The sequence below is a fragment of the Neopsephotus bourkii genome, unplaced genomic scaffold (genome assembly GCF_033783945.1).
Source record: "Neopsephotus bourkii isolate Nb327-2 ecotype Australia unplaced genomic scaffold, CSIRO-AGI_Nbou_v1 NB_196, whole genome shotgun sequence".
In the NCBI taxonomy this organism is placed as follows: Eukaryota; Metazoa; Chordata; class Aves; order Psittaciformes; family Psittacidae; genus Neopsephotus; species Neopsephotus bourkii.
The window spans coordinates 7,684,990-7,711,652 of NW_026900709.1; the positions used below are offsets into that span (position 1 = coordinate 7,684,990).

The 26,663-nt window shown below is 38.6% G+C and overlaps 1 protein-coding gene across 4 annotated transcripts in view; it reads left to right on the forward strand.

The window, feature by feature from the left end:
• Positions 1-26,663, forward strand: part of RAPH1 (Ras association (RalGDS/AF-6) and pleckstrin homology domains 1) — a 90,991-nt gene that overhangs the window by 16,143 nt on the left and 48,185 nt on the right. For all 4 annotated transcript variants that reach the window (XM_061378637.1, XM_061378629.1, XM_061378647.1 and 1 more), the window contains exons 2-4: positions 16,595-16,714; positions 23,002-23,107; positions 24,010-24,524. In XM_061378637.1, coding sequence (XP_061234621.1) covers positions 16,595-16,714; positions 23,002-23,107; positions 24,010-24,524 — 741 coding nt within the window. The remainder of the gene's footprint in view (positions 1-16,594; positions 16,715-23,001; positions 23,108-24,009; positions 24,525-26,663) is intronic.

Consider the following 26,663-nt stretch of genomic DNA (forward strand, 5'->3'; position numbering starts at 1 on the left):
TTGGAAAAAAAAGACCCTGCTTTCAATGGCAACAAACTGTGCAGAGTATCATGAGAAGCCATAGCTGAGAGTGTAGTTGGCTGGTAGCTTTGTTTGCGTGCTGAGCTCTGTACACCTGTTAAAATAAGATTCTATGAAATTTCCAAGATTTGAATTGGGAGTGCCTTGAGGGTATACTAGTGAGATGTGTCTGTGCTGGGCAATGGGAAGTGGTCATTCTTACTTCTCCAGGAAACAGAATATGGGTCTCACTTCATCTTTCTGTAAGAGGAAGATGATTTCAAACACTTAAAAATTATCTGTAGTTGCAATTTGGGTTCTTTTAAAAATTTAGAGTTTAGGTATTCAGGGATCTACAGCAGGGTATTCTTATAAGTACTCTTAACAATAAGTAAAGGTCTACCACAAGGTGTTTTTTAAAGTCATTCCAAAGGAATTTTTCAGTCTTGACTCTGACAATGTGGGGAAAAGATTAGAAAATTCTTGCTTTGCCGGAGTTACTCCAGACTTAGCTTGGCACTGTTAGTGTGTCTTGTCTATACACAGAATAGTGTGAGCCCTTAGTATTCTTTGTTTGGAATTATGAGTGTTTTGGGGTTTGTTTTTTTTTTTTTGATTGTGGGTTGTTTTTTTTGGGTTGTTTTTTTTTTTCCTAGTATTTTCAAAATATTAATATATGTTGAAGTATTCTTATGAAAGAATTTGAATTTATGTGTTTCTGAAAATATGACATGTACAGGCATGGAGATACTGTCTTTTCATGGCTTGTGCCTCAGTGCTACAGAGTTAACCCTGAAGTTTTCTGTATTCAGAATTATTAATGTATTTATAGATAGTAATGTTCTTTTTTTAATTTTGTCCTCCCAGATTTTGCAACTTTGGTTTAAATGTAGTCCTCAGTAACTTAATAGGTACTAAAGTACTATCTTATTAACTGTTAAATGTTTGTAGTGAAAAGTACAAGCTTTAAATGTTTGTAGCTAGAGTAATTTATTAAGACTTATCTGTGTTACAAAATCAGTAAAATGAGCCAATATTAATAACATTTGATAGACGTAAATAAACATCAATACAAATGCAGTAAAATTATAACTGGTTTTCAATGTCTTATATGTCTTTGCATATGCATGCGTAGGTAGCATTTGAAATTTTCTCCATACTAATTGGAAAGGTGGCCTTTTATAGTTATTATGAATTTAAGAATGTAAGCCAAGTGTTTGAATTTTTTTATAATATGCTCTGTGAGCTAGATGAGGAGTTGCAAGTTAAGAGGTGAGTCCGTTACAGGTGAGCTTGCTGCTGCCAGGAAGAGGTACTTGTTTGTTTCTCTGTCCCTTCTCCCAGATGTCCCAAAAGAATGGTTGGATCTCATATTTGCTTTGTCTAAGAGTAATCTGTTTTGTGCTTGTTAACTTAGCAGAAAGCTTATTTTGATGTTTGGAGTGTTGAGCGAGTTTTCTGGTGGTTTAGAAAGTTGAGTGGGTTCAGTGATGTTGTGGAACTAAGTAGTAGCAGATGGAGGGGGGTGAGAGTCCTTCCCTTTTTTGACTGCAATGAGGTATTAGGCTGCTTCAAGTTTCAATGTCTAAGTTATAATTTTAAACTCTAGGAACAGGAGCTTAAGAAAAACTTGTAGAAAAAAAAAGCTTGTAGAAAAATTTTCCCAAATGTTTCTTTCTTTTGGAAAGTTGCCTCTGGAATAGAGGGAAAGGTAACTTCACAGTTTTGTTGCTTCTGAGACAGTTGTCTCAAGTGTTTTATAAAATCAAAGAAAATATCCGTGCAAAATATGTTGGTTTTGTTGTGTCGATGGATTTTGTTCATGTTGTTTTTTCTGTTTTAATATCCTGTAGATCTTAAATGCTGATAACAATAATAAATTGACTGAATTTTTCAAATGCTTTCCTAAAAACAAATGTTTGTAGATTTTCCCAGGGGATATAGTTATGGGTGTGTTTGATGAATGAGTCCTCATGCAGAGTAACACAGGTAGGAGGTAGGCTGTCCCTTTCACAAATAGCATGTTCCTGAGAGTAGGTAAAATTGGAGGATTTGGTATTGGAAGTATCTTAAAGTTTGGTGCTCAGCTTCTTCATCTGAACAGTATAATTATCCCAGGAGAAGACAGGAAGGAATAAGGAGGAAGGGTGTGCTGCAGCCCCTCCTTTTTTTAAGTTTTTGTAAACTTTGGTGTTCTTTCCCTCTCATCATCTAAATCTGTCTTACATTGATCTATTGATTTACTGCAGCATCAAATTTACATGAGAGAGAAGAATTACTGAATTCCAAGTCATAGAACTTCCAAGTGTGTTTATAAGAAAAATGTAATGTGAAACATAATGCGCAGTGATTATAAGTCTGTGTGTATAATATCTCTCTTCAGCCACCTGCCTAGGATTATCCTTCACTGAATAAAAAACTCATTTTAAAAGTTGGTGCAGGGGATTTGTTTTAATTGGGAAACTTTTTGGAACAATACCTTGAAACTTAAGTTTGAGTGGCATTGTGGACTCTGACTCAAATGAGTTATTCCCCCCGCCCCAGTTGCAGTAGCAAACCATTCTTTAGTTTTCATATGCAAGAAAAGTTCTATTCACAAAGCTACCAAGTATTGTGGCAGCAGCCTTTACAGTAGTTGTTTGTGACTCAGGTGCTGAGCTGTTTAGAGAAGGCCTCTGCAGCTTAGGATCTGAACAGGGTTTCTTTGGAATGCTGGCCTAATCCCATGAATTTCAATCTTTCTGTTTAAAGTCCTTCTTTAACAAGGCCCAGCTGTCAGCCCTGTCTTCCATGGTGGTTTTACTGTATAGAAATTTCATGTTCACTTCCTCAGTGGCATGACTTACACTTTCTTTTTTCCTTTTTGCTATGGAAGCAGATTTTGTTACTTTTTCAGGAATGTGTACTTTAAAATATTGATTCTGTGTTAAATATTTACATTTGTTCTTAATCTCTAGAATTAAATTCTAGATAAAGTCCTTTTGTTATGCGTCAGTTGGTGCTTAACTGGCTTTTAGACTGCTCTGGCCTTTGACATAACAAAACTTTTTTTCTTTATTGAGGCTGCTTTCTTGCATTAAGTGCTTTTTTCCAGGGAGTAGAGTCGAGAACTGGTGGTTTTCCCTCTTCCCTCCCTCCCTCCCTCTGTGCTGCCAAGATTTATTTAGAAACTGAAGTAATGGGGCTTTTCAGTATGAACATGTATCTGTAGAGCACATCTTATATACTGAAGTATTTAAAAAAATTAATGAGTTTCAGGACTCCTGAAAGTAGAGATTAAGGTCAGTGCTCAGTAGGCAATGCTTAATTCATTTTAGCAGTCTGTGGCAAACTTGATTGTTCTATACCTCAAATTGCTGGTACTGGTTTGAGTTATGCGGACTTCTTGGTTTAAGGTAATTAAACCATCCTTCCAGAGAAAGGATGTTGAATTGACAGTAGAAACAAAATCCCAAGAGAAGAAAGTATTAAAAAGAAAAAAATATGGGGAGAAATATTGTCAGTTTTCTCTGTTTTCCTTTAGACATTTATGAGAATTTTTCAGTGACATTCTGCTAAAATGGCAGAGAAGAATTAAGTTGTATTTTCAGTCTGTATCAGTGATGAAGGTGATTTTTCAGTATCTCTCACAGACCTCAGCAATTTGTGCAGGCTTTACTAGAGAACAGTGATGGTGGAATTGTTACAGGCTTTGGCACCTGTGCTCAACCAGAGGTCATGTGGAAGTTGTTTTGTGGATTGAGATCCCTTCTGGAATGGTGTATCTCTTACTGTTTGAGAAGAAAAAGAGCAAGCACTCAGAAGAGTTGTGCCAAGTATAGGACTTCCTTCAAGGGATTTATTTTCTTTTTCTTGCCTTGTGAGGATATCAAAATACAACTTGGATTCTTCCAGTATCAAGAAAGAAAATTATGAGTTCCAGTTTATGCAGTGGGAAGATGGCTTTCTGTGTTGTTATTGCCTGTGAGATTTATGGAGATCTGGTATTGTGCCTAGTCACCTCAAGACCCAAGGGATGGTGTTGAAAAAGTACCCTCTTGAAGCAGTGGTGGTTGTGCAGTTGTAAGATTCATAAGCATGTTTTTCCATCTACATCCCTATTGTGCAGAACTTGTCTGTATTGCCTCCTTTTCATGTCACATAGTTGCTCCCAAATTTAATTGTGTGGACAAGGGCCTCTTCAGCCCATGTGCCTCATGTCACTAGCTAGTGAGCAGTGTTGGTTTAATGCCAAAAGCTCCCCTCGCCTTTCATGTCATGGAAAATTGCTCCATTCCTGTTAATTTCCATCCCTTCTTTTCTGTCTTGACTGCTAGGACTTATTTCTGTCCAGTGCCCCACATCAGTCTTACTCTAACTAGACTCACGAGGCTCTTCTCTGTGCAGTCCCTTCAAGCCTCCCACAAGGCACACTTTTTCCATGCAAAAAAACCTCTCCTTGCAAAGTATTTCTTTTCTAGTAATGTCATGATGCACTATTGTACATCCTTTTTTTTTTTTTCCCCTCCAGAGTTGACTGGCAATTTAAACACTTGAGTCCTGTTTTACTAGTGAGTTAAAATATAAAATCAATTGAGCCAGGGTAGCCTGTCATTTAGATATGTTTTGGTTTAAGCCAGTGTTGTTGCTGTTTTGTTTGTCTTGTTAGGAGTAGGGTTATGTTTTGTCATGGCTAATTATAAACAACAAAATGTGTTGACTCATAAATGCTAAGAATGAAACACCTGTGTACTTTAGGTGTATCAAGCATTCATTTGTGGGTTTTTCCAAAAAATATACAGTCGTGTTTTTTGGGGTTTTGTTGTTTTGGGGTGTTTTTTTTTGTTGGTGTTTTTGTTTCTTTGGTTTTTTCCCTGGAGATGATAGTTCCAGCTCTTCATAATATAATAATGTACCACAGTGTACCAGAAATCAACTTACAGCCTGTTGCAACTGAGGTCAGTGTAAAGAATACATGTGCAGAATTGCTAGGGTTGAAAGGGCTCTCTGGAGATCAGAAGGGCCCTCTGGAGATCTAGTTCCTTACAAGAAAGCTTATATAAACAAAGAGCATTCTTCACAGGTTGTTTTATTATAGCTAATGCAATACTCTTCCATTTTTTCTTTTTGAACTGTGGTTCATAGGCTGTCACTAGGTGCTTGTTGAAGGGGATTTGGCAACTTCTTCTGAGTCTAGATAGTACCCACATATGCAGCTTGTCAGCATCTGGTGTGGTATCTTAAGTGGATATTGGCATAATGATTATTTTTAACATTTGAGAGGGTCCCTTGAGCAAAAATGAGTTTTTAACTGAGCTGAAGCAGAGTAGCTCAGAGTCTTATGAAGATACCGTCAGTTGCTTTGTAATTTGACCTGTGACCTAAGTGATCTTCTTGCACCTCCCTCTTCCTGTTTGATCATTCATGTATACCATCTTCTACAGGCACTGTTAAGATGTCCAGCTTTTGCATGCAGCTGGCAGTTACTTGCTTTATTTTGCTTTCTTATGGTTGAAAGACAGCCTAATAGATGTATAAAAATGAATTTGAGTTATTTGTTCCTGGTGGAAAAAGACATTATAAAGGCACAACTGACCAGTCTGTAAAGGCACGTGAATTTTATAGTGATCAGTTTGCAAGTGCTTCTTCCCTTCCCAAGTGCAAGGTGAGCCTAAAGGGCTGGGTCACAGCCACAAGAATATTTGGGTATTTCCAGTGATCTATCTGTAAGGCCAAATACTATATAAAATTAATTGCTATTCTTAGTCTGCCAATGAAGAAAAGAGGCTACATAATCCTTTTCTGGAATGGATGAAGTTGCGAGAGGCAAGTAAGCACATTGTGCTTTCTAGTAGCTTTTTTCTGGATTGAAGAGAGGATCCACAGGGAAGTGTGGTAGGTTGAGTACCTGTGGGGAGCTATCATTCAGGAAGTGACCAGAATGGCATGAATGTACAGCACCTGTACACAGGCTAATCTCACATGCTTCTGTTGTGTTATTAAATTAATGCTTAGTTCAGTTTTGGCAGTAAAGTGGTTTCCTTTAAATGAAGCTGACAAGTGTTTTTCAGTGTCCATTAAGCTTAACTGTGGATATATATAGAAAGCCATTCTTGCATGATGTATTTCTTCTCATGTATTGTTTAAGATAACCTCTCCTATAAAGGGTGTATCCCTTCATGCAGTTTCATGGTTCAGTCATCCAAATTAAGGTTTCCTTACCAATTGCACTGACATAAAGTCCCTCTTTTTGCATTGCCTGCAAATAGAACAGTCCATACAACCTGAATTTTCAACAGCAAGGACAAGAGTGGAACTGTATACAGCCTCAGAGGAAGAGGGGAGAAAGTAGATCTGCATCCCCTAAAAGATATTTTGCTCATTCCAAAGTGAAAACTGAATGGGAAGAGATGCTACAATAGTATTTGTATTACGGTAAATGCATAATGAAGTTTCTGGAAAATTGCAGCTAATGTATGTTTTTAAGTACATCTCTGCCTACTGGAAGCAGACTATACTTTAATGGTGATTTAAAGCTGTACATAAAACATAGATCTGCATTACCAAAATATGTTTTTCTTGTATCTCTGTTGAATACTTCTTTTGAAGGCTGTTGCATAGCCCTCCTGCAGAATAAGACAGCCTTGATTTTGTGTTATTGCTTGGTTTTGATTTTTTTCTTCCTTTTATTAAAATTCAGTCAACATTAGCAGCTATAGAGGAAAGAGAGGTCCAAATGAGACATAGCAGAATTGTTAGACCTTTTGCATTATCATTTGGACTGTTGCTAGCAGTATATCTGAAAGTGTTGTCCTCATTGCAAAATAAATCCATTTTTTAGGCTATGTAAAATATAATGCATGTTTCTGTGCTTTATTTTTAGTCAGATTTTAAGCAGAATGATGGTAAAGGTTAAGTTATGGATCTAGGCAATTTCCTTCTTGTCTATTCCTAGATCGTAATAGTTTTGCTTTGTATTCCTTGCCTTGGCCCTTATCTGGAAAATGGAAATCTTCCTTTAATCTTCCAAACATGTCTGGTATAGTTGTGATGAAAAATGCATAGTAAAATGTTAAAGGCTTGCATTTTTACTTACATCATTAAGCCCTTGGGAAGTTTCAGGAGAAGTTCAGGCATCTAAGTTCTTCGTTTCTTTTTCTAAGGTTTTATATAAGCTTTAGTAGAGTTTCAGGCTGGCTGATCAGTATGTGCAAGTCTACCACGTCATTAGGAGATGTGCACTTCTGGATCTCTCATCTACTTCCTTTGTGTACTGTGCGGGTAAAAGGATTGCCTACATTGCCCTTACTGTTCTCATATCATTTGCAGCTGTGTATTAGGATAATAACTGTAATTGAATTTAATGTCATGCTTTAGGACTTAAGTGAGTTGCCTGCTGTGATCAGGAATGTTTGTCTTCTCCCTGTGCGGCTGCACATTTCCTCCCTCTTCCTCCCTTCACAATTAATGAACTATTTAGTGGTGTTATGTTTTCCTGAAACATGTGTCCTTAGCTAGAATTGGGAAAGCAGAGCAAGGAGCCCAGTGGTCTGAGGTAGGGAATCCTCATCCCAAGATGCTTGCATAGTCTTGTCTTGCTGTGTACTCAAACAAGTATTTAGAGTTGTCTGAAACCTGTTCTTTCTCTGTCCCTCAGACCAAATTAGCAAGAAATGACTGAGAATTTTTCTTTTTTTCTAATCTGTGTGGACCAGAAATAACTCTTTGAGGCACCTGATATTTGTTTTGTTTAGCAGTTTTTTACGTAGTGTAGAGAATCCATCAACCTTCAGCCTGGGGGGAACTTCAGTGGCCTGCAACATACAGTAAGTATAATCTTGGGGATTTATAAGAAGGATTCTTCTGAAAGAAAAACTTGGGGCTGAAATAGCAGAACTAGTTGTGGGTCACTTGTGGTTCTTCAGTGAGTAAGAAAGAGATACATTTTAATGAGCGTTTAATTTGAGCAATATTTGCTGTTTATCGAAAGATCTCTAAAACAGATGGACCTGATTGTGTTACATCTTCTTCAAATACTATCATGAGCGTGTTCAAAGCATATGTTGTCTGGAGTCAAGCATAAATAACCACCTTAAAGCTTCGAATTTGTAAATTCACAAATTGTGTAATAAAGCTTACCTTGTCTGTGAAACCTTTTTTGGACATCTAGCTGCCTTTTGTCAAGGTTGCAGCTGCTGTAAGGTATTTTTGTTTCATACATAATACAAAGTGCATCCTTGGTATTAGTAGTACTTCCTACTAATAGCTTAAAAAGTTTAGTTATATAAAGAAATCATTTACAGACATGTACTTCTTGAAGGCACTGCATTAAACTTAGTTCTGCCTAGCTTTCTGCATCAACTTATTAATGTTTGTTATTCTTGTTTTGGACATCATTCTAAAGCTAAAACTGAATGGGAAGTGATGCTACAATAGTGTTTGTATTATGATGACTGTATAATGAAGATTCTGGAAAATTGCAGTTAATGTATGTTTCTAGGTACATCTCTGCCTACTGAAGGCGGAACATAATTTGAATAGAGATTTAAAGCTGAACCTTTCCCTAGCTTCTGTAATCTTACTCTGTTTTCACCCTGAAAATTACCTAGTCTTAACTGGTAAGACTTAAGATGTTGGCGTCTGCAGGTAATGAGTGTCAGTGTTTTAGGGAACACCTGTATTGTATCTTCTGCTTGAAAAATATTTCAACTAAGGCAACTTTCATTTTCATGAACTCTGGCAAAGCAGGTTTTTAGAACTGTCTTCAGGTTGCTTTAGTAAAGAATCTGCTGTGACACATAATGTAATCTGGGATGGAGTTTTTTAATGGGAATTAATTTAGTGCCTACTTGGGTACTCTGGCTGGAATCTTGGTTCAGGAAATGGGATGCAATGATTGATAACCCGCCTTCTTTTCAAGGCAACATCTGTTTGGCTAGATGTGAGACAAGCACTGAAATATATCGGAGGGTATAAAGGTTTTATTGTGTGCCTTCCCAACAGTGCAAATTCTGGATGCAACCGGATTCTTCAGTAGTTTCAATAATTCTGGTGTGTCCCAGCTTTACAGGAAGAAAGATCTTTTAAATGTCTTTTGTTATACAAGGGGTCAACCTATAGAGACTAACTTAAAATTTCAGGCTGTAATTATGGAAATTTAAATATAAATGGTAATAACAATACAAAGACAGCTTAAGAGATAGTGAGAAAGCAACCCCATGGAATATAGGGTAGAGTTCTCCTTGATCCACTTTGCATTTTACCTCTCTCTTCAAGGTTTCGCACAAAGAAGGGTTGGGTGTGTGGTCAGTGTTTTGTGGGTGGCACATCAGAAATATTTCCCACTGTGTTATCGTAGAAATCAAGAAGATGAAGTAATGTTTTAGTATCTTCAGTTTGTTTATTTCAGGAAATCATGGGTCCCTCTGTCAAGTTAGAGTGGGGGTGTGCAAGTTTTGACAAGGGAAGTCAGTAGCTCTAGTGGATGTGAATATGGACAGTTATGTTTTTCTGTTTCTTTATGCTGCTGGCCAAAAGGAGCTTTATTCTTCCATGTTTGTATTGTCTGTGAGGAGTACTGTGTTGTCATGTGCCAGCTTAACACACTGCTTAATTCTAAAGATGTGCTGCTGAATCTGTGGAAGACCAGGGAGCAACTGTGGTGTGTTTGACTTCCCTGGTTAGAATCTCTGGGGATAAATTGTTGAACTGCCTCTTATAATCTGGAAGGCATTAACAGTGTTCTTATGAAGAGCACTGAGTTCTAGAAAACCTGTGTTTACTGTATACAGCACTGATGCATTTTGGGGGATGTCAGGAAGAGTGAGACAGTTTGCTTTGATGTTACCCTCTGATACCTGATTAAGACTTTTTTTCTTCTTCCAGCTATTTTTTCAAACAATTGTTTCATTAGCAATTGCCAAACTTTATGTAAGTTATGTGTTCACTTGTATTGCTCTCAGTATTTATATTACAAACTTACAGATAACGTAAAGAAAAATATTTTCAAGAGCTTAGTAAAAGCACTGCTGTTTAACTGGGCTTAAAATACAAACAGCTACGGGCAAAGGCAAGTTCTTGTGCAGGCATGTGCTTAATTTTAGAAGTAGTGTTAGAAATTATGCTGTGTATGTTTGGCTGAATAACTGTTACTTTCAGCAGCTTTTAATTGATCTTTTATTGAAACTCTAGCCTGTCTGCAATTCAAAACATGCATTTTCAGGCACAAAGTTTTCTTTACTGTGGTTTCAAAGTTACGTTCTTGCATCTTACCTAGATCAGTGGGTAAAGGGAGGGAATACTGTGGGAGTTCCACATGTCCCAGCTAAACCTGAGAATAAGGCCTTACAGTGAGGACACCGAGTTTTCATACTTGCTGGATTTCTGCAGTCCAGACCAGCTGGCTGATATAACGTAAAAGACTTGAAAAAGAAATGTGCTCAAAAGGCACATTGCTTTTAAGACTTTTTTTAGATATTCTTTAATTATTTGTCTTCCTTCTCCCAATGGCTTTGAAGGGAGGGAAAGAAGAGCAGGAAGCAGGTAGCTGATTTGCATCAAAGGTTGTCACATTCCCTAATAATCTAGTGACCTAGTATTTAAATACATTAGTAACTATGAACGTCTTATACACCTTAATTATATTTTACATCTATTGATGTGTGATTAGATGCAACTATTTCTTTCTTGGATCATATATTGAGGCAGGTAGATACTGCTGTCCAGAACCTCAAGAGGTTACCATCCACAGTACTTCTGGGTATGTGAATCTCTTCATCTGTGCAAGGCATAGATTCAGTATTTTTCCACTTTAAAGCTGTGTTGCATAAATAGGTTTACCTGTTTAACTGGTACAACAAAGTGCACAGACTTTTTTTTTGATTTTGTTAAAACATGGCAACAGATCCTATCTTTGTGTAATATATAAATGTAGGACTTCATCTGTTAAAATTACTGCCAGAGTAATTTCATGAACAAATGAGTTCATTGGTTATAAAAGGTCTCTTCACTTTTAATGAAGTGCCTGAAGCTTTATTTTTTATCAGACATTCAATGTATTTTCACCTTGTGTGACTTCAAGCCTGGAAAACTATTGCCTGAAGCATGATTTAAAAAAAAAAAAGGAAAACAAATCTCAAAGTTGCCTCAAATTAGTATATTGAAGGAGGCCTTCACTTGACATAAGATTTTTATTTGGGGTGTTTTGAATTTGAACTTTTAGGCTGACAGATTCTTATCTCAGTTTTTGAATTTGAGAGGTGGTGTGTTATCTGTGTGCTGTAGGAGCCTTGGGATGTATTCAGCTAGTACCTACGCTATTTGAAGCTAAAAGGAAATAAATACTCTTCTGTTCAGTTTTTCATCTAGATTACTCTTAACATAAACTGGGTTATAGGACATTGGATAATGTGCAAAGAATTTCCTAGAACTTTCTAATCCCCCTCCAGATCTCTTTTTCAGGAGCAGTTAATTTCAGAATATTTTATGCCTATTAAGAACAAACATGGAAATACTAAAGCAAGTTAATCTGCACTGTGTCATTGGCTTAGTGTGCTGCAGTATTAAAGTTAAAAGAGAAATGTTAATGTTCGTTATAGCATAAGGCTTTCTTATTTTTTCTGAAAAAAGAAAAATGGTGGATTTCATTGATCACTGTTATGCAGACAGTGTATTAATATGAAACAATTTATGTGTTCAAACTAATTACTTGTTTCATCATTTGTCAGTTATTTCAAGAAAACGTGTAGAAACATGAATGTGAGCTGTGGCTGTCAGTTTCCTGAAATCATTTTGATTTTGTATTTTCTTTTTTCTCCTGTGTAAGTAACTATTTCTTTAACCAGTCAAGTGAACAAGTATTAGAGGTGAAAACGTGCTAGGATCTTATGTGTGCACACTGATTTTGTGCTCATACAGTGTAGTATTGTAGTGTTATATACAACTTAAACAGAAATGGATACTGTCATGAGAACCCAATGGGTGATCACAAATGGAAGAACTGTGATTTACAAACCGGCTCCTAATAGAGTATGTTTTCCAAACCCGAGTATGCTATATAGTTCCTTTTGGTTCCCAAGATTAGGTTTTGTAATGCAGAAATATGTCACTTGTCCAGGTAGTGTTTTGAGTGCTTCTTGTTGTCTACTGTATCCCTGTAATAGATTGTTACAAAGTTCCATAGCTTTTTTTTTTTTTTTTTAAATGAAGAAAATCCTTACTTCAGTGACAAGCATGAGCACATAAAGCTTATATTTAAATAATAGGAAAGGTTGGGGGTGAAAACATCAGTTGCCTGAAAGAGACATGATTTGTTTTCATTTGGGGGTTTTATGCTGTCAGTTGCCTTTGAACATGCTTAAGCATCTCTAGTTCAAAATGCTTATTACAGTGCTTCTGAAATTAGTGAATATGAACATATTCTTGTTACTGACTCTTTAAGCACATTAGCATTTCCAGTTAGATATCTATTTTTCTCTGATACCTTTCTGTCATCAATTAAGTGCAGTATAGACGAATCCTGCTGTCCCATTCTTTCACAGCTTTCTTTTTCAGTGTTTTCATTCTAGAGGAGATATTGTTAAGATAATAAAGTTTCCTACTGTGTTCAACTGGGTTAAGGTAGGAACTACATTTCAAAGTGCAAGTCTGCAGAATGCAGTCTCAGTGAAAGACACTTTAAGTACACTTTTGATTATAACTTACATGCCCCAAAGCTGTTGCTTTCTGATCACAACAATTTGTTAAGTTTTGGAGTTCTGTGATGGTGTATTTTCTTGAAGATGTCAAAATGGTATATTTGAAGCACTGTTCTTGGGCTTTTCATCTTTCCTTTTGTGCTTTGAAATCACGTCATGCTCTGGCATGCTGAAAGTTGTAATGGCTTACAATATATCTTTATTTTTTTTCTAAATTATTTGGTGAAGTTGGGTTTTTTCCTTGCAGTGTAATTGAAATAGTAGGTAATGACTAAATGTTGCAACTGGTAACTTCTAATGAAAGCCTCAGTCATTTTTCATAAAATAAGATTAGAGTATATTTTTAAAAGCTAGAAGATTATGCTTCATGCACTTGAAAGTGAACAGACCTAATGAACTGTTTTGGAAACCAGATAATGACATACAGTGACTATGTCATTGCCTGGCTAAATAGTGTTTCGAACAGATAAAGTTGACTGATGCAGTCTGTAGTGGAAAACAAAATAGTACAAGGGCTATACTTCAGTTCAGGAAGGACTTGCAGATGTAAGACTGTGCCATATTGGTAGCTTATTTTATCTAGGTATACCAGAATGATGCTGCTCATTTTAAGTAAGTTCTATTCTGACATACACTTGAATAGAAGGTGAAGTGTTGAAAAGTAACTTGAATCCAGAAATTACTTTGACGTTTTACCAAGTATGAGCTAAGGAGAAGCAACAGCTACTTAAACTCTGCTACCCTGCAAATGCTTTAGTAATGTAAGTGGCTTTGTGGTACCACACTAGGACAGTTTATTCCTTTCAGTTTTTTAGATCTAATTTAGTTCTAAATGTCTCCTTCAAACAAACAAACAAAAACCCCAAACCAAACCCACAACAAAACACACACAACACCCCCAAACAGGTGTATCCCCCCAGCCCTTATACCATTTTTTTTTCTTTCTTGTTAAAAATGTATCCTTGGAAAGGTGTGATAACTCCCAGTTAGGCTGTGATTTGCTGAAGTATGGCGGATGTTTGCTATGAACAGCAACAGTGAGGAAGAAAGCGCTGTAAAAAAGATGTCAAGCTTTTGAACTGGAATGTGCTTTCTTTTTGAGTTGTTACTGTTTTGAGTTCATGTCAAAAGTTCAGATGCTGTTATCTGAGCATTTTGTCTCTGCCTTAATTTGTTAAATTAATCCTTTAATTAATGTCCTTTGAGATCTCCTTCCCTTAGTGGAGCTTGTGCTAAGACAGATCCCTTGTACAGAACTAGCAAGTTAATATTAGCTGTTTCTTAAGTGAGACACTATCCTCTGTGTGCCTTCTGCAAGCTCATAGGAAATGCAGCTGACGTTAGGAAGCTTGGGTGGGGACTACAGGGAGCTGGCAGATACTGCAGAGTTTAGTGCCAGACGTGCTGACACAACAGTACTTTACTTGTAAAAGTTTTCTTCAGGCTGCTAATTCTGTCTTCAGAGTAAATGGAACTAAAGCAGTGTCTCTGACGCCAAGTTAAAATAGCTAAAGCAACAGTTTATGGGAAATTAAGAATGCCTGTTTCTTTCCATGGTTTACATCCTCAGAAATACTAGAAAAATGAACAAGCTCCTCTCTTAATGAAAGGATGAGTTATGAACAGTGCCATAGAATGAATACACTGCAAAACAAGCCCCATCTAACTTTAGCATAAGTGGCAAAAACAGCTCAAAGAGGGAAAGGCTAGCAGTGTGAAGTCTCTGTAAATAGAGCTCTGTCTGTTTTCTGTCACAGTTTCCATTTATGTGATATGGCAGTTCACAGTCATATTTCCTAAGGCATGCTTTTAATAACTTCCCTTAGCCTTCAAATAAAAATTCTTTACTTCAAGTGTATCTAGACATTGAGAAATGCTGTGGTGTTGAATACGAATGTTGTTACTTAAGGTGATATGGTCAAACACTGTATAGTGTTTTTTGTCTTGAATTTGCAGTATTTCTGGTCCATGTAAAAGCTGAAGGAGTGGTAAAGCAGAGCTTTGAAGGGCTGTGAGTGGAATCCCGCTTCTGTTTGTTTTGCAGGAGCTCAGGCAGAGTATGAGTTGCTGCTACCCAGCTGTCTCTGTTTCTGTATGTGCGAGGGCTTTCAGGTGACATCATGGAGACAAATCTTGCAGGGGGAGGCATGCCTGACTTATAAAAGATAAAAACTGGTGCAGTGTTGGTAGAAGGCTGCAGCTCAATTACATAAGCATATTGGCATTTTTTTTTTCCTGGACTTCAGCACCACTCTGAGATTGTAGGAAGAGCTTCCTTCCTTTCCCCTGAGTGCTAGAATTACTTAACAGGACTCAAGTGTTGAAAGAAATGAGATTTAGATGGTAAATTTAATCTGTTCAGTGTTTGCTTGGTGCAGTATACCATGCCAGGTTAGCTTTAATGTTATTACCTCTTTTATGGGAAGCAGCTGTATTGTGCTCTCCCACAAAAGTAAAATCTCAGTAAAAGATTATTTCCCTAGAGCAACTGGATGGCAGTGTCTTACATCTGTGAGAGGTACTGGCTTCTGCTGACCTCAGAATTGTGGATCACCTATGAAGTCTCTTGGTCCCTGATTTTTTTTATCAAGGTAAAGTGAAATACAAGCAATATATAAATAGAAGGAAAGGCTACTTTAAAATCACGGAGGTTATTTTGCATGAACTGTTGTCATATGAAGTCAAAACTGGATTGAACTGTTTTTCTCTGTGATCATCTTTATCATCTTTTGTAACATCTCTAATCAGCTCAATTCTGCAAAGCTGATGTATTTCAGACTAAGGCTCATCTTTTCCTGAAGAGTAGTATTTAGAAAGTTTGTTTTTAAATACAAAATATAAACTGGTGCTTTCTGAAATCTATGTAGCAAATTGCTGTGTAGCCCATGACTTGACCAAATCAAGCTGTATGGCACACCGTAGATTTTTTGTGTATCTCTTGGTGGCAGTCTCTTCCCATGTCTCTCTGGATGTTCTGTAGCACATCTGTAGGAGTTACACTTCTGTAGTGCCTCATTGCTCACAAATTGTTGCATGTATTGTTTTTCCTCCCAAGTATGTAAATTTTCATTCTGAATCAGATCCTGGGTTTAGCAGTGTGACTGTACCAAGGAAGGCATGTGTATCTTAGCTTCACATAAGGGGTCTGGAGGACATGTTTGGGGAACAGAATAGAGACTTGTTTAACAAAAGATTAATTTCCTTTGAGGTGATAACAGAAAACCTGTGGAGAACATTAAGTCTTTATTTTGGTCCCTGAAATCTGTTGAATGATTGAGGATCTGATAACTGTAATGGTGACTCTCAGCTTCCTGGGAGGAGTTTCTTTGTTGGGTAAAAATTGTGCATTATCGCTGAAGTGATCTGGACAGTCTCCAAGATTTAAACTGTCTCATGGGATGTATTGCTGGCATTCTCTGTGGCCTGTTTAAGCATTTCTGTTTACAGATGTGTAGAGTCAACTATTTGCAGCACAGGGAGACTGCACTTCCTGTGGGTTGAATGGTGTTGCTTAACTGTGGTCAGCTGAATTCCTTGGACAAGACTTGAATTTTTGTAATGTAAAATCAACAGTCTTTGCCAACAGTAGCTGGCAATGAATGCATATGCAAGGCTAGCATGAATCAATTTCTGATGCTGTATTAAATATTGTGGACTCTGGGTTTTGGTTCATTTCCTGCATGGTTCTGACAAAAGTGAACGGCAAGAATGGCTTTGTAATTATTCATTCCAGCTTTCACGCTCTTTACTTCTGAGCAGGATAAGAAACTGTAAATGTATGCAATTTTTATAAAGCTTATGGACAAATATGTGCTTTGACTTCAGAATGCTTTTTCATAAACTTAGTAGCTGACACCAGATTTATTAGACACTGATACAATTTGAGTATCAAACTGATATGTATAATTTCTTTTTTTCAGATGGAGCAATTATCAGATGAAGAACTTGACCATGGTGCAGAAGAAGATAGTGATAAGGAAGATCAGGATCTGGACAAGATGTTTGGGGCATGGCTGGGGGAACTGGACAAACTCACACAGGTTAGGGAGGTTTCAATCACCTCGCAGAATAATTCTTTATAAGTATTGCATGTTTCTTTTCAGTTGGCTGATAACTACTTAGCACTGCTACTTGCAGCCAAGTAGACTGTAGCGTGTGGCCAGCTCAGTACACTTCAAATGTTTTTAAATTGGCATGATTTCCCCATCTCAAAGTTGTTAAATTAGTTTTTTCAAAACCTGCTAGTTTGACCTTTCCCAAAGGCAACTATGGAACTGGTATTTGTCCTCACGTATATGATGAAACACTGACTTAAGCTGGCTAGAGGTAGGCTGTATCTCCAAACATGGTTGGACATAGTCTAGCTATGGCAGGCAGTATTTATTTGTTGCACCAGAAGAGCAGTAGGGAACAAGAGATTGTGAATGTTGTCACTGATGCCCTGATACACCCTAGAAGAATCGCCATTATTCCAGAGTACCCTTCCTGCAGCTGACAGGACATTTCCTTTTGGCACTTCTTTCTCGGGCTTTTTCTTTTCTTCATAAGCAGATCTTGCATTTCACATAGTATGCCAGACTCCTGGTGTGCTAGACCACTTCTCTGTGGCTGCTATGGTTTTTTTCAGCCGTGTGAGCTGGCCCTCCTGAATAAGGTATTTAATCCCCTCCCTCTTTGTCTTAAGTAAAGGTATGATACCTCAAGTTTAATAAAGCTAGAGAAGAGGTAGCTTTTCTCATCTTCATCGTACCCAAAGACTGAAGGAACAGTGAGCTAATCCATATGACATTTCAAATTCAGACTTATCTTTGATATCTTCTGGTTAAATTTCTGCTTGCAAGATCTAAATGTAGAGAGCACTCTAGGGGAAAATTATTTTATGATCCCCTCCCCCCCCCAAACTTGTAGGAAAATAAAGAATCCTGTCTTTTGAGATGAATGGAAGACAGTGAAATAAATCCGTGTATCTATAGGAACTCTTGGGGTTTTTTTTAACTTCCTGTGAAGGATTTCTAACAGTAACTGGGAGGTGTTTTAGAAGCATGGGCTCTGTAAATTATCTCAAATAAGGGTCTTCACAGAAGAGCACAATGGATAATTGGGCTTAGTTTTTTTGTTCTCTGCTCCACTTTTTCAAGTATGAGCAACCTAGAAATATAAGCATACTTTACTTGGGGCTTACAGCAACACTATTGACATACAGGCTGATGTATCAATGGTGATGTCGCAATTTGCAATGATGATCCATGCAAAGTTATTAAAACCTACTAACAGATAGTTAAAGGGATGACCCACTTTATTTTTCACTTTCCTATTACTTTACAACACAATTTGCAAGGTAGCCTGACAGTTGCCTTTCTTTTGAGACCATTGACAAATGACACTTCCACAAAACTTTGAATGACCTCATATGGTTTTGTATAATAAACAAATTAACGCAGCTAGTTGTGTCTCAGTTCGTTTGATGAAAAGTGATTGTGTCCTGAAGCAGCTGTCCCAATAAAGCCCAAATAAAGGGGGTGATTAGAGCTAATGAGCTCCAAAGTGCATTCTCTGTATCTCATCATTTGTTTCTATGTATCAACTGGATGCTAAGAGCAGTAGGAGGAAGGGATTTTTTTTTTTTGCCCCCGAGTTCCTTGAACTTCCTTTTTTAGATTTCCTAAATGTTTATTTGTGGCGGAGATTGAAAGTAAGGCCCAGATTTCTCCCCAGATGCAAGTTCTTCTTAAAAAAATTGTAGTTGTTAAGATGACCATGAGATCATTTGGGTTCACTTTGGCCTCTTTGACTGTTGGTCTAATAAAAGCATTATAAAATGTAGTCACAATATTTGAAGCACAAGAGCAGTGTTTGGCACTGATGCAGAGTGCATTAACATTTATCCAGCACTAGTTATCCTACTCTGTGGTGCAGGTTAAAGGAAGGGAATCTTGCCTTGCTTCTTATGATCATGCAGACCTAAGCTTTTGGTGCTGTTCCAGTTTTTAGCAGTTCTTCATACTGGTAGCGAGCATCATAATGTGTTATAGAGAATGTACCCTGATAATAATGAGAGTATTTCATGTGTGTCTCCAAGGATGTGAAATACGGAATTTAATAATTAAGATAAAACACTTTTTAGATGCTTTGAACTCAAATGCATTTGCTTTACAGGATAAATGTGGTATTTTATGTGTTCAACCTGAAGGAAAGAGCCATAATTTGCCTATTCTGTCTCCAGTTTCACTGCTGCCTCTAGGGTTTGTAGATAGATGTATTCTTTTTATTATTTTTTTTTAGTTATGCTGTGTCAGACAATATGTAAGCTCTATGAAAAGTACCAGAGGTGAGGTTTTTAATATGTGACGGAAGACAGGGCTGCATCACTGGCTTCTCCTTACTCAGTGATGGTTGACTTCCCAAAACAGTTATTTATTATTTTTTTGTTTTGAAGTTCAAACCAAACTGAGAGGGGAGTTCAGCAAAAATAAATAGTGAGGAAAAACCAGAGCGTTTGATTTTTAACAAAAAGCTTGGTGAGAAACCTTGTTCTGTTGGAGCTAAAAAGGTGCATTTCTTTCAGACAATCATACCTTCAGGAAAGCTTTATCGGAACAGCTATTGCTTAAATTCAAACCCTTTGCAGGCCTGTTGAGCCTCAGCAACAGCAAGAGCTAGGTTCCTCATGTAACCTTGTCACTCCAAGGGTACCAATTCCAGACCCTGTCATCTTGGGTCACCAGCTGGGTGATAGTGCCCTACTGCTTGCTACTTAAAAAATACTGGTATTTATTATAATATTATGCTCACATTAGCCTTCAAAACATAACTTTAATGTATTAGGTAGAATTATGTCTCCCCCTCCTAATACTAGCTTTTCTTTAAAAAATTAAATTATCCTACATAAACTGACTGGGGTTTGCTTTTATAATTTAGTGTTTTTCACAGGAAAGACTTAATGAGAAAAATGTATGAGTTTAGCCAATTTTAAATCCCTTTAAATAAAAAACAGTTCTTCATGGAATGCTTTCGTGTTCTTATGCCACGATTATACTCATAAGCTAATGATGCATTTCTTAGAATGCCACAGTTTTGAATGTTTACACAGCCAATCACTCACATTCTAGGAGGTTCCTCCAGTGCATTGATGATAACTGCTTAATGCAAATGGTGGACAAACCAACTGGGAGAGGAGCGCTGCTAGATCTAGTACTCGCCAACAAGGAGGGTCTGGTTGAAGTGGTGGTGGTCAATGGCAGCCTTGGCTGCAGTGACCATGAGATGGTGGAGTTTAGGATCCTGTGTGGGAGGAATAGAATACCTAGCAAGGCCACAATTCTGGATTTCTGAAGGGCCAACTTTGGCCTCTTCAATCAATTGCTAAGGGAAGTTTCATGGGAAAGGGTATTAGGTGATAAAGGGGCTCAAGATAGTTGGTCAGCATTTAAGGACCACTTCTTCCAAGCTCAGGATCAGAGTGTCCCAGTGGGTAGGAAATCAAGTAAGGGAGCCAGGAGACCAGCATGGTTAAACAAGGAATTGCTGGGCAAACTCATGTGGAAAAAGAGAATCTATGGATTATGGAAGGAGGGGCTGGCCACTTGGGAGAAATATAGGACAGTTGTTAGAGGATGTAGGGAGGCAATTAGGACAGCTAAGGCCTCCTTGGAACTTCATCTTGCAAGTCGAGTTAAGGACAATAGAAAGGGCTTTTTCAAATACATAGCAGATAAAACTAACACAAGAGGCATTATAGGCTCACTGTTGAACGAGGTGGGTGCCCTGGAGACAGAGGATATAAAGGCAGAGGTGCTGAATGCCTTCTTTGCCTCTGTCTTTACTCCTGCAGACTCTCCCTGGAGGCCCAAGATTCCTGTAGCCTCAGAAGGAGTCAGGACAAAGGAGGAGTTTGCTTTGGTAGATGAGGATTGGGTTAGGGATCAGCTATGCAATCTGGACATCTATAAATCGATGGGTCCGGATGGAATGCACCCATGGGTGCTGAGGGAGCTGGCGGAGGTCATTGCTAGGCCACTCTCCATCATCTTTGGTAAGTTGTGGGAAACGGGAGAGGTGCCTGAGGATTGGAGGATGGCAAATGTCACACCAGTCTATAAGAAGGGCAAGAAGGAGGACCCGGGTAATTATAGACCGGTCAGCCTTACCTCCGTCCCTGGAAAGGTGATGGAACAACTTATTCTTGACTCCATTTCTAGGCATATCAAGGATGAGGGGGTTATTAAGAACAGCCAACATGGTTTTATGAGGGGGAAGTCATGTTTGACCAACCTTATAGCCTTCTATGAGGAAGTGACTAGGTGGAGGGATGATGGTAGAGCAGTAGATGTGGTTTTTCTTGATTTCAGTAAGGCATTTGATACTGTCTCCCACAGCATCCTCATAGATAAGCTAAGGAAGTGTGGGCTTGATGATCAGGTAGTGAGGTGGATCAAGAACTGGTTGGAAGGAAGAAGGCAGAGAGTTGTGGTCAATGGTGCAGAATCTAGCTGGAGGTCTGTGACTAGTGGAGTCCCTCAGGGGTCGGTGCTGGGACCAGTGCTGTTTAATATTTTCATCAACGACCTGGATGAGGGAACTGAGTGTACCCTCAGCAAGTTTGCTGATGACACTAAACTGGGAGGAGTGGCTGACACACCAGAAGGCTGTGCTGCCATTCAGCGAGACCTGGACAGGCTGGAGAGTTGGGCGGGGAGAAACTTGATGAAATTCAACAAGGGCAAGTGTAGAGTCTTGCATCTGGGGAAGAACAACCCCATGTACCAGTACAGGTTGGGGGTTGACCTGCTGGAAAGTAGTGAAGGGGAAAGGGACCTGGGGGTCCTGGTGGATAGGAGGATGACCATGAGCCAGCAATGTGCCTTTGTGGCCAAGAAGGCCAATGGCACCCTAGGGTGCATTAGAAAGGGTGTGGTTAGTAGGTCAGGAGAGGTTCTCCTCCCCCTCTATTCTGCCTTGGTGAGGGTGCATCTGGAATACTGTGTCCAGTTCTGGGCCCCTCAGTTCAAGAAGGACAGGGAATTGCTTGAAAGAGTCCAGCGCAGAGCCACAAAGATGATTAAGGGAGTGGAACACCTCCCTTATGAGGAGAGGCTGAGAGAGCTGGGTCTCTGCAGCTTGGAGGAGACTGAGGGGTGAGCTCATCAATGATTACAAATATGTAAAGGGTGAGTGTCAGGATGATGGAGCTAGGTTTTCTTCAGTGATGTCTAGTGATAGGACAAGGGGCAGTGGGTGTAAACTGGAGCATAGGAGGTTCCATGTGAACGTCAGGAGAAACTTCTTTACTTTGAGAGTGACAGAGCACTGGAACAGGTTGCCCAGGGGGGTTTTGGAGTCTCCTATGTTGGAGATATTCAAGGCCCACCTGGACAAGTTCCTGTGCGATGTACTCTAGGTTACCCTGCTCTTGCATGGGGGTTGGACTAGATGATCTTCTGAGGTCCCTTCCAACCCTTGGGATTCTGTGATTTGTGCAATTTGCTGCAGATTTCTTGTTACAGGTAAGCCAGCTGCCTGTTTCAGAGTGAGCTGGTACATAGCACCACTTAAAAATATATTTGGAACGTAGACACATAGAATCATAGAACAGTTAGGGTTGGAAATGACCCTAAGATCATCTAGTTCCAACCCCCTGCCATGGGCAGGGACACCTCACACTAAACCATGTCACCCAAAGCTCTGTCCAACCTGGCCTTGAACACCGCCAGGGATGGAGCATTCACAACTTCCCTGGGCAACCCATTCCAGTGCCTCACCACCCTTACAGTAAATAATTTCCTCCTTATATCCAATCTAAACTTCCCCTGTTTAAGTTTTAACCCATTACTCCTTGTCCTGTCACTACAGTCCCTAATGAAGAGTCCCTCCCCAGCATCCATATAGGCCCCCTTCAGACACTGGAAGGCTGCTATGAGGTCTCTACGCAGCCTTCTCTCTCCAGGCTGAACAGCCCCAACTTTCTCAGCCTATCTTCATATGGGAGGTGCTCCAGTCCCCTGATCATCGTCGTGGCCCTCCTCTGGACTTGTTCAAAAAGAATGGACATGCTTTCATTCTTCAGATTCTAGAAGAAAGAAAAATCAAATGAAACAGAATGTGTTTAACCCTTTTTTTTCTGTTGAATATATGAAGCTAAATCTCTGATGTGTATTTCAGTGTTTGAAATCTAAAGCCTGAACAAGAGTTGGTGGTTTGCTTCTTTTTTTTTAAACGTGCCAGGAGTTCTTGAAAAGCTTCTCTTAAAGAAAGTTCCTTTTATCTTATACGTTTGCTTGCCCAGTTCCCTGTCAAAACTATGTCCTGCCTGGTTTTTTGTCTTTTTCAGAGTTTGGATACAGACAAGCCTGTGGCACCAGTGAAGAGATCACCCCTCCGTCAGGAAACCAATCTTGCCAACTTCTCATATCGCTTCTCCATGTATAATTTGAATGGTTTGTTGAATTATTTACCCTTTCAAATATTAGTTTAGGGAAAAAAAGACCAACCTATTCCAGCTATAAATGAGAGCATTGTAAAATTTAAGCACATTTAAATATACTTCTAGCTGAAGTGAGAATGTTTGCTGAAGGCACAGAATTTTCAGTATCTTAAACCAGTTTCTCTTACAGAACCTAGTATCTGAGAATTGTAGCCTAGTTTTTATACAGAAATAAATATTCTAGGATCTGGGCTTGTGAAAGAATGAATTGATGTGTAACTGTTAAATGGGGAAAAAAAGCATCTTCATGGGACAGGATGCAGGAATATAGCTACAGAATGCTTTCATAGCAAAAAAAAGAAAAAAGTTTTTCTTTGTCTTAAAATAGCTTCCCCTGGTTATAATACAGGAAGCTGCAATTTAAAGGCTTGAGTAGTTGTATAATATTTTGTGGGTTTGTGGTTTTTTTGTTTTCTGTGGTTTGTTTTTTTTTTAAAGCAGTGTCGCATACCTTGCGTTTCTTTAGCAGAAAATGCTTAGCAAAACACCTACACTTCTTTTGAGAAGCTGAGGCATGATATTATACACATGTACTTTTAGGTTCTGTTCGCAGGACAGCAGTTTAAACTTCTCAGGTGTGATCTGAACAGTCATAGATTTCTTCTGTCAGCAAACATATTTAACCAAAATAGTTTGTTGGTTTGTTTTGGGGTTTTTAATTGCCCTTAGAACAGTCAGGATTAGTAGTGAAAATAAATTTCTGCTTAGCAGTAAGCAGAGATTTTTGCAGTACAGATGGGGAAAAGAAAATACAGCTTCCATTGTTCTCTTAACCTGTTAAATCTGATAACACAAAGTGGACCATTTCACAGATCAATGAAGTGACTGCATGTACTGAAATCTTGTTTGTTGCAGAAGCCCTGAATCAGGGGGAGACTGTGGATCTAGATGCTCTCATGGCTGATCTCTGTTCCATAGAGCAGGAGCTCAGCAGTATTGGGTCTCATTCAGCAAACAATGCTGCAGTGAAACGCCTTGCCACAGAATCCAAGGCTCTGAAACCACCTGCTAGCCGAACTTCTACTAAGCACAGCAGCATGAAAGGATTATCCTCATCTGGTAAGGTGACTAAACCATCACTTGCCAATGTATCTTTGGATGACATCACTGCACAGTTAGAGAAGGCCTCTTTGAGCATGGATGAGGCAGCCCAACAGTCTGTTGCGGAAGACACCAAACCAGTAGTTACTGCTCAGCACAGGAGGACAGCATCTGCTGGCACAGTGAGTGATGCTGAGGTGCGCTCAATCAGTAACTCCTCCCGTTCCAGCATAACCTCTGCAGCTTCCAGCATGGATTCCTTGGATATTGATAAAGTGACAAGACCTCAGGAACTCGACTTGACATCGCAAGGGCAACCAATCACTGAGGTAGAGTGTCACTAATTCAAGATTTTGGCTTGGTTTGGCTTTGTTTGTTTTTCTTTAAACTCATCCATCCATTGTCCCTCCCCATGCTGACACTCCTAGCTAAATATCTTCAGTGCAGTAGGCTGATTAAAGATTAAGGCTGCATTTTCATTTTTTTTTTCCCTGGACCTCATATGCTGTGGCTACTTCTTTCCCTGGTTTTGTTCCAGTGTCCAAGAATCTTTTAAAATAAAGATTCTTTTTTTTTAATGGCTTTCCCCATCTCTTCCTTCTCTTATGCCAGTCATGGATTTTAATGTTTTATAGTTAATAGGTTTGTCCTAAGTAAATCTCATATATTGCTTTTAATTTAAATCTGAGGAGCACACAGCTGTGGAACAGAGAAAGTATAACTGGCAAGACTACATTCCTTTTATGGTACACTTCATACACATGAAGCGACTTAGTGCCTATCTGGAGCTATGCTATGTCAGTAATTTGCTGCTACTTAATATTCTTGTTTAATGTATGACATTATGCTCTTTGAAGCAATGCACAACACAAACAATTGGGCTGAGATACAGCAAGAACAGATGTTCATTTGGTATTTTGGTACCTCAGCATCACTTAATCGGAGGGGAAACCTTTCAGTAAAACCACAGGCAGTTTGGGAACATTGAAAGTGATGGTGACTTGTGTAAAGAAATGAGAAAAATGTTGTGGTGAATTTACAGAACTTAAACTAGAAGATGTCATGTAGAAATAGTCTCCAAAACAGAAATCTGGCCTGTTCTAAAGTCAGTTGTACTAATATGTGTGTTCTCTTTTATGGGAGAAAACTGGAACAAGCTGAGTTTATTCTTATCAATAATTAACACTAATTTGAATGAGCTGTGCTGAAAGCGTACCTCTACCCATCTGCAGCAAAAGTTCATTTGATATAAAGAGTGAATGATGCAGGCTTGTCAGTGTAATGATCAACTCCGCAAGGTCACACTTAAATTTAAATCTTTATTTGAAGTGGTAAGAAATGAGTAAGTGACAGTTTAGGTAAAATGTCTCTTGGTAGAAAAAAATTAGTGTTCAGTATTTATTTTAAATTATTTAAGATTATTATTTTATTGGAGATTTGTATTGAGTGAAGCAAACCAGAGGTAGATAGAAATGTATTCTTATCTCTTAGCAAAGTTAAAATGCAAACCTTTGCAGTATTGCTGTAGGCCTAAGTATTGCAACCAGCCTATGACAATCATCGATTATATTGTTGCTTGTCAATCATCTTCTTTCTGTAGTATGACAAGGCTTATTTTGGTGTGGGGTTTTGTTGTTTGTTTCAGGGGTTGGTTTTTTTCCTGCTATTCATGCTGATACCTCTTTTCGTTTGTTTTGCAGTTTTCATGTAGGAAGTTAGGCAATACTGCATTTTTGTTTCTCAGGCTAAAAAAATTCTTTACTTCAAGTAATTGCTTCTGTAACTTGCATAGTACAAGAAAACCTTAAATTTTACATTTCTTAATTTTTGAAAAACGCAGAATGTTGTCTGCAGTTGGTTTTGCAGGTCTCCCTCTAGACCTTAGCCCCTCATACTTCAGGAGTGATATGCTGAGGCATCAGTAAGTTTGCCTCTCTTCTGTCTCTCCAATTCTTGATGCAGCATGAGTAGTCAACAAACCACCTGTTGCTATTCTAAGTAACTTGATGTTGGTGAATCAAGAGTCAGAGGTCTAGAAACTGCTTTGTCTTCACAGGGAGCTAATTTGTACTGCTGCAAGTGTTGCAGTTGCTTTCTGTGCTCTTAGCCAGTGACTGCAAGGCTCAAAATCGCCCCAAAAGCTTTTCTCACGAAGACATGCAAGCACTGCCTTTGTAAACCTGGTGATTACTTCTCATAAGAATGTGGCTATTGTTTCTCTGCCCAGATAAGTTGATAAGAATGATTCTTTTGAGGGAGGTAACCAGAAAGTGTTGGTAATTTGAGAGCCAAATTCTGCTCTCAAGCAGAAACCTCTACGCTCGGTAACAGTGCTGCTTTGTTTTTGCTCTATACTTTTTCAGTAGCCTGAAGAAGGTGTTAAACTCTGAGAAATTTTCCCCAAGTTTACAAAATTGGTGTTCAGCCATTCAGTATTAAAACTGTTATGGGATGGGAAGGGACATTTT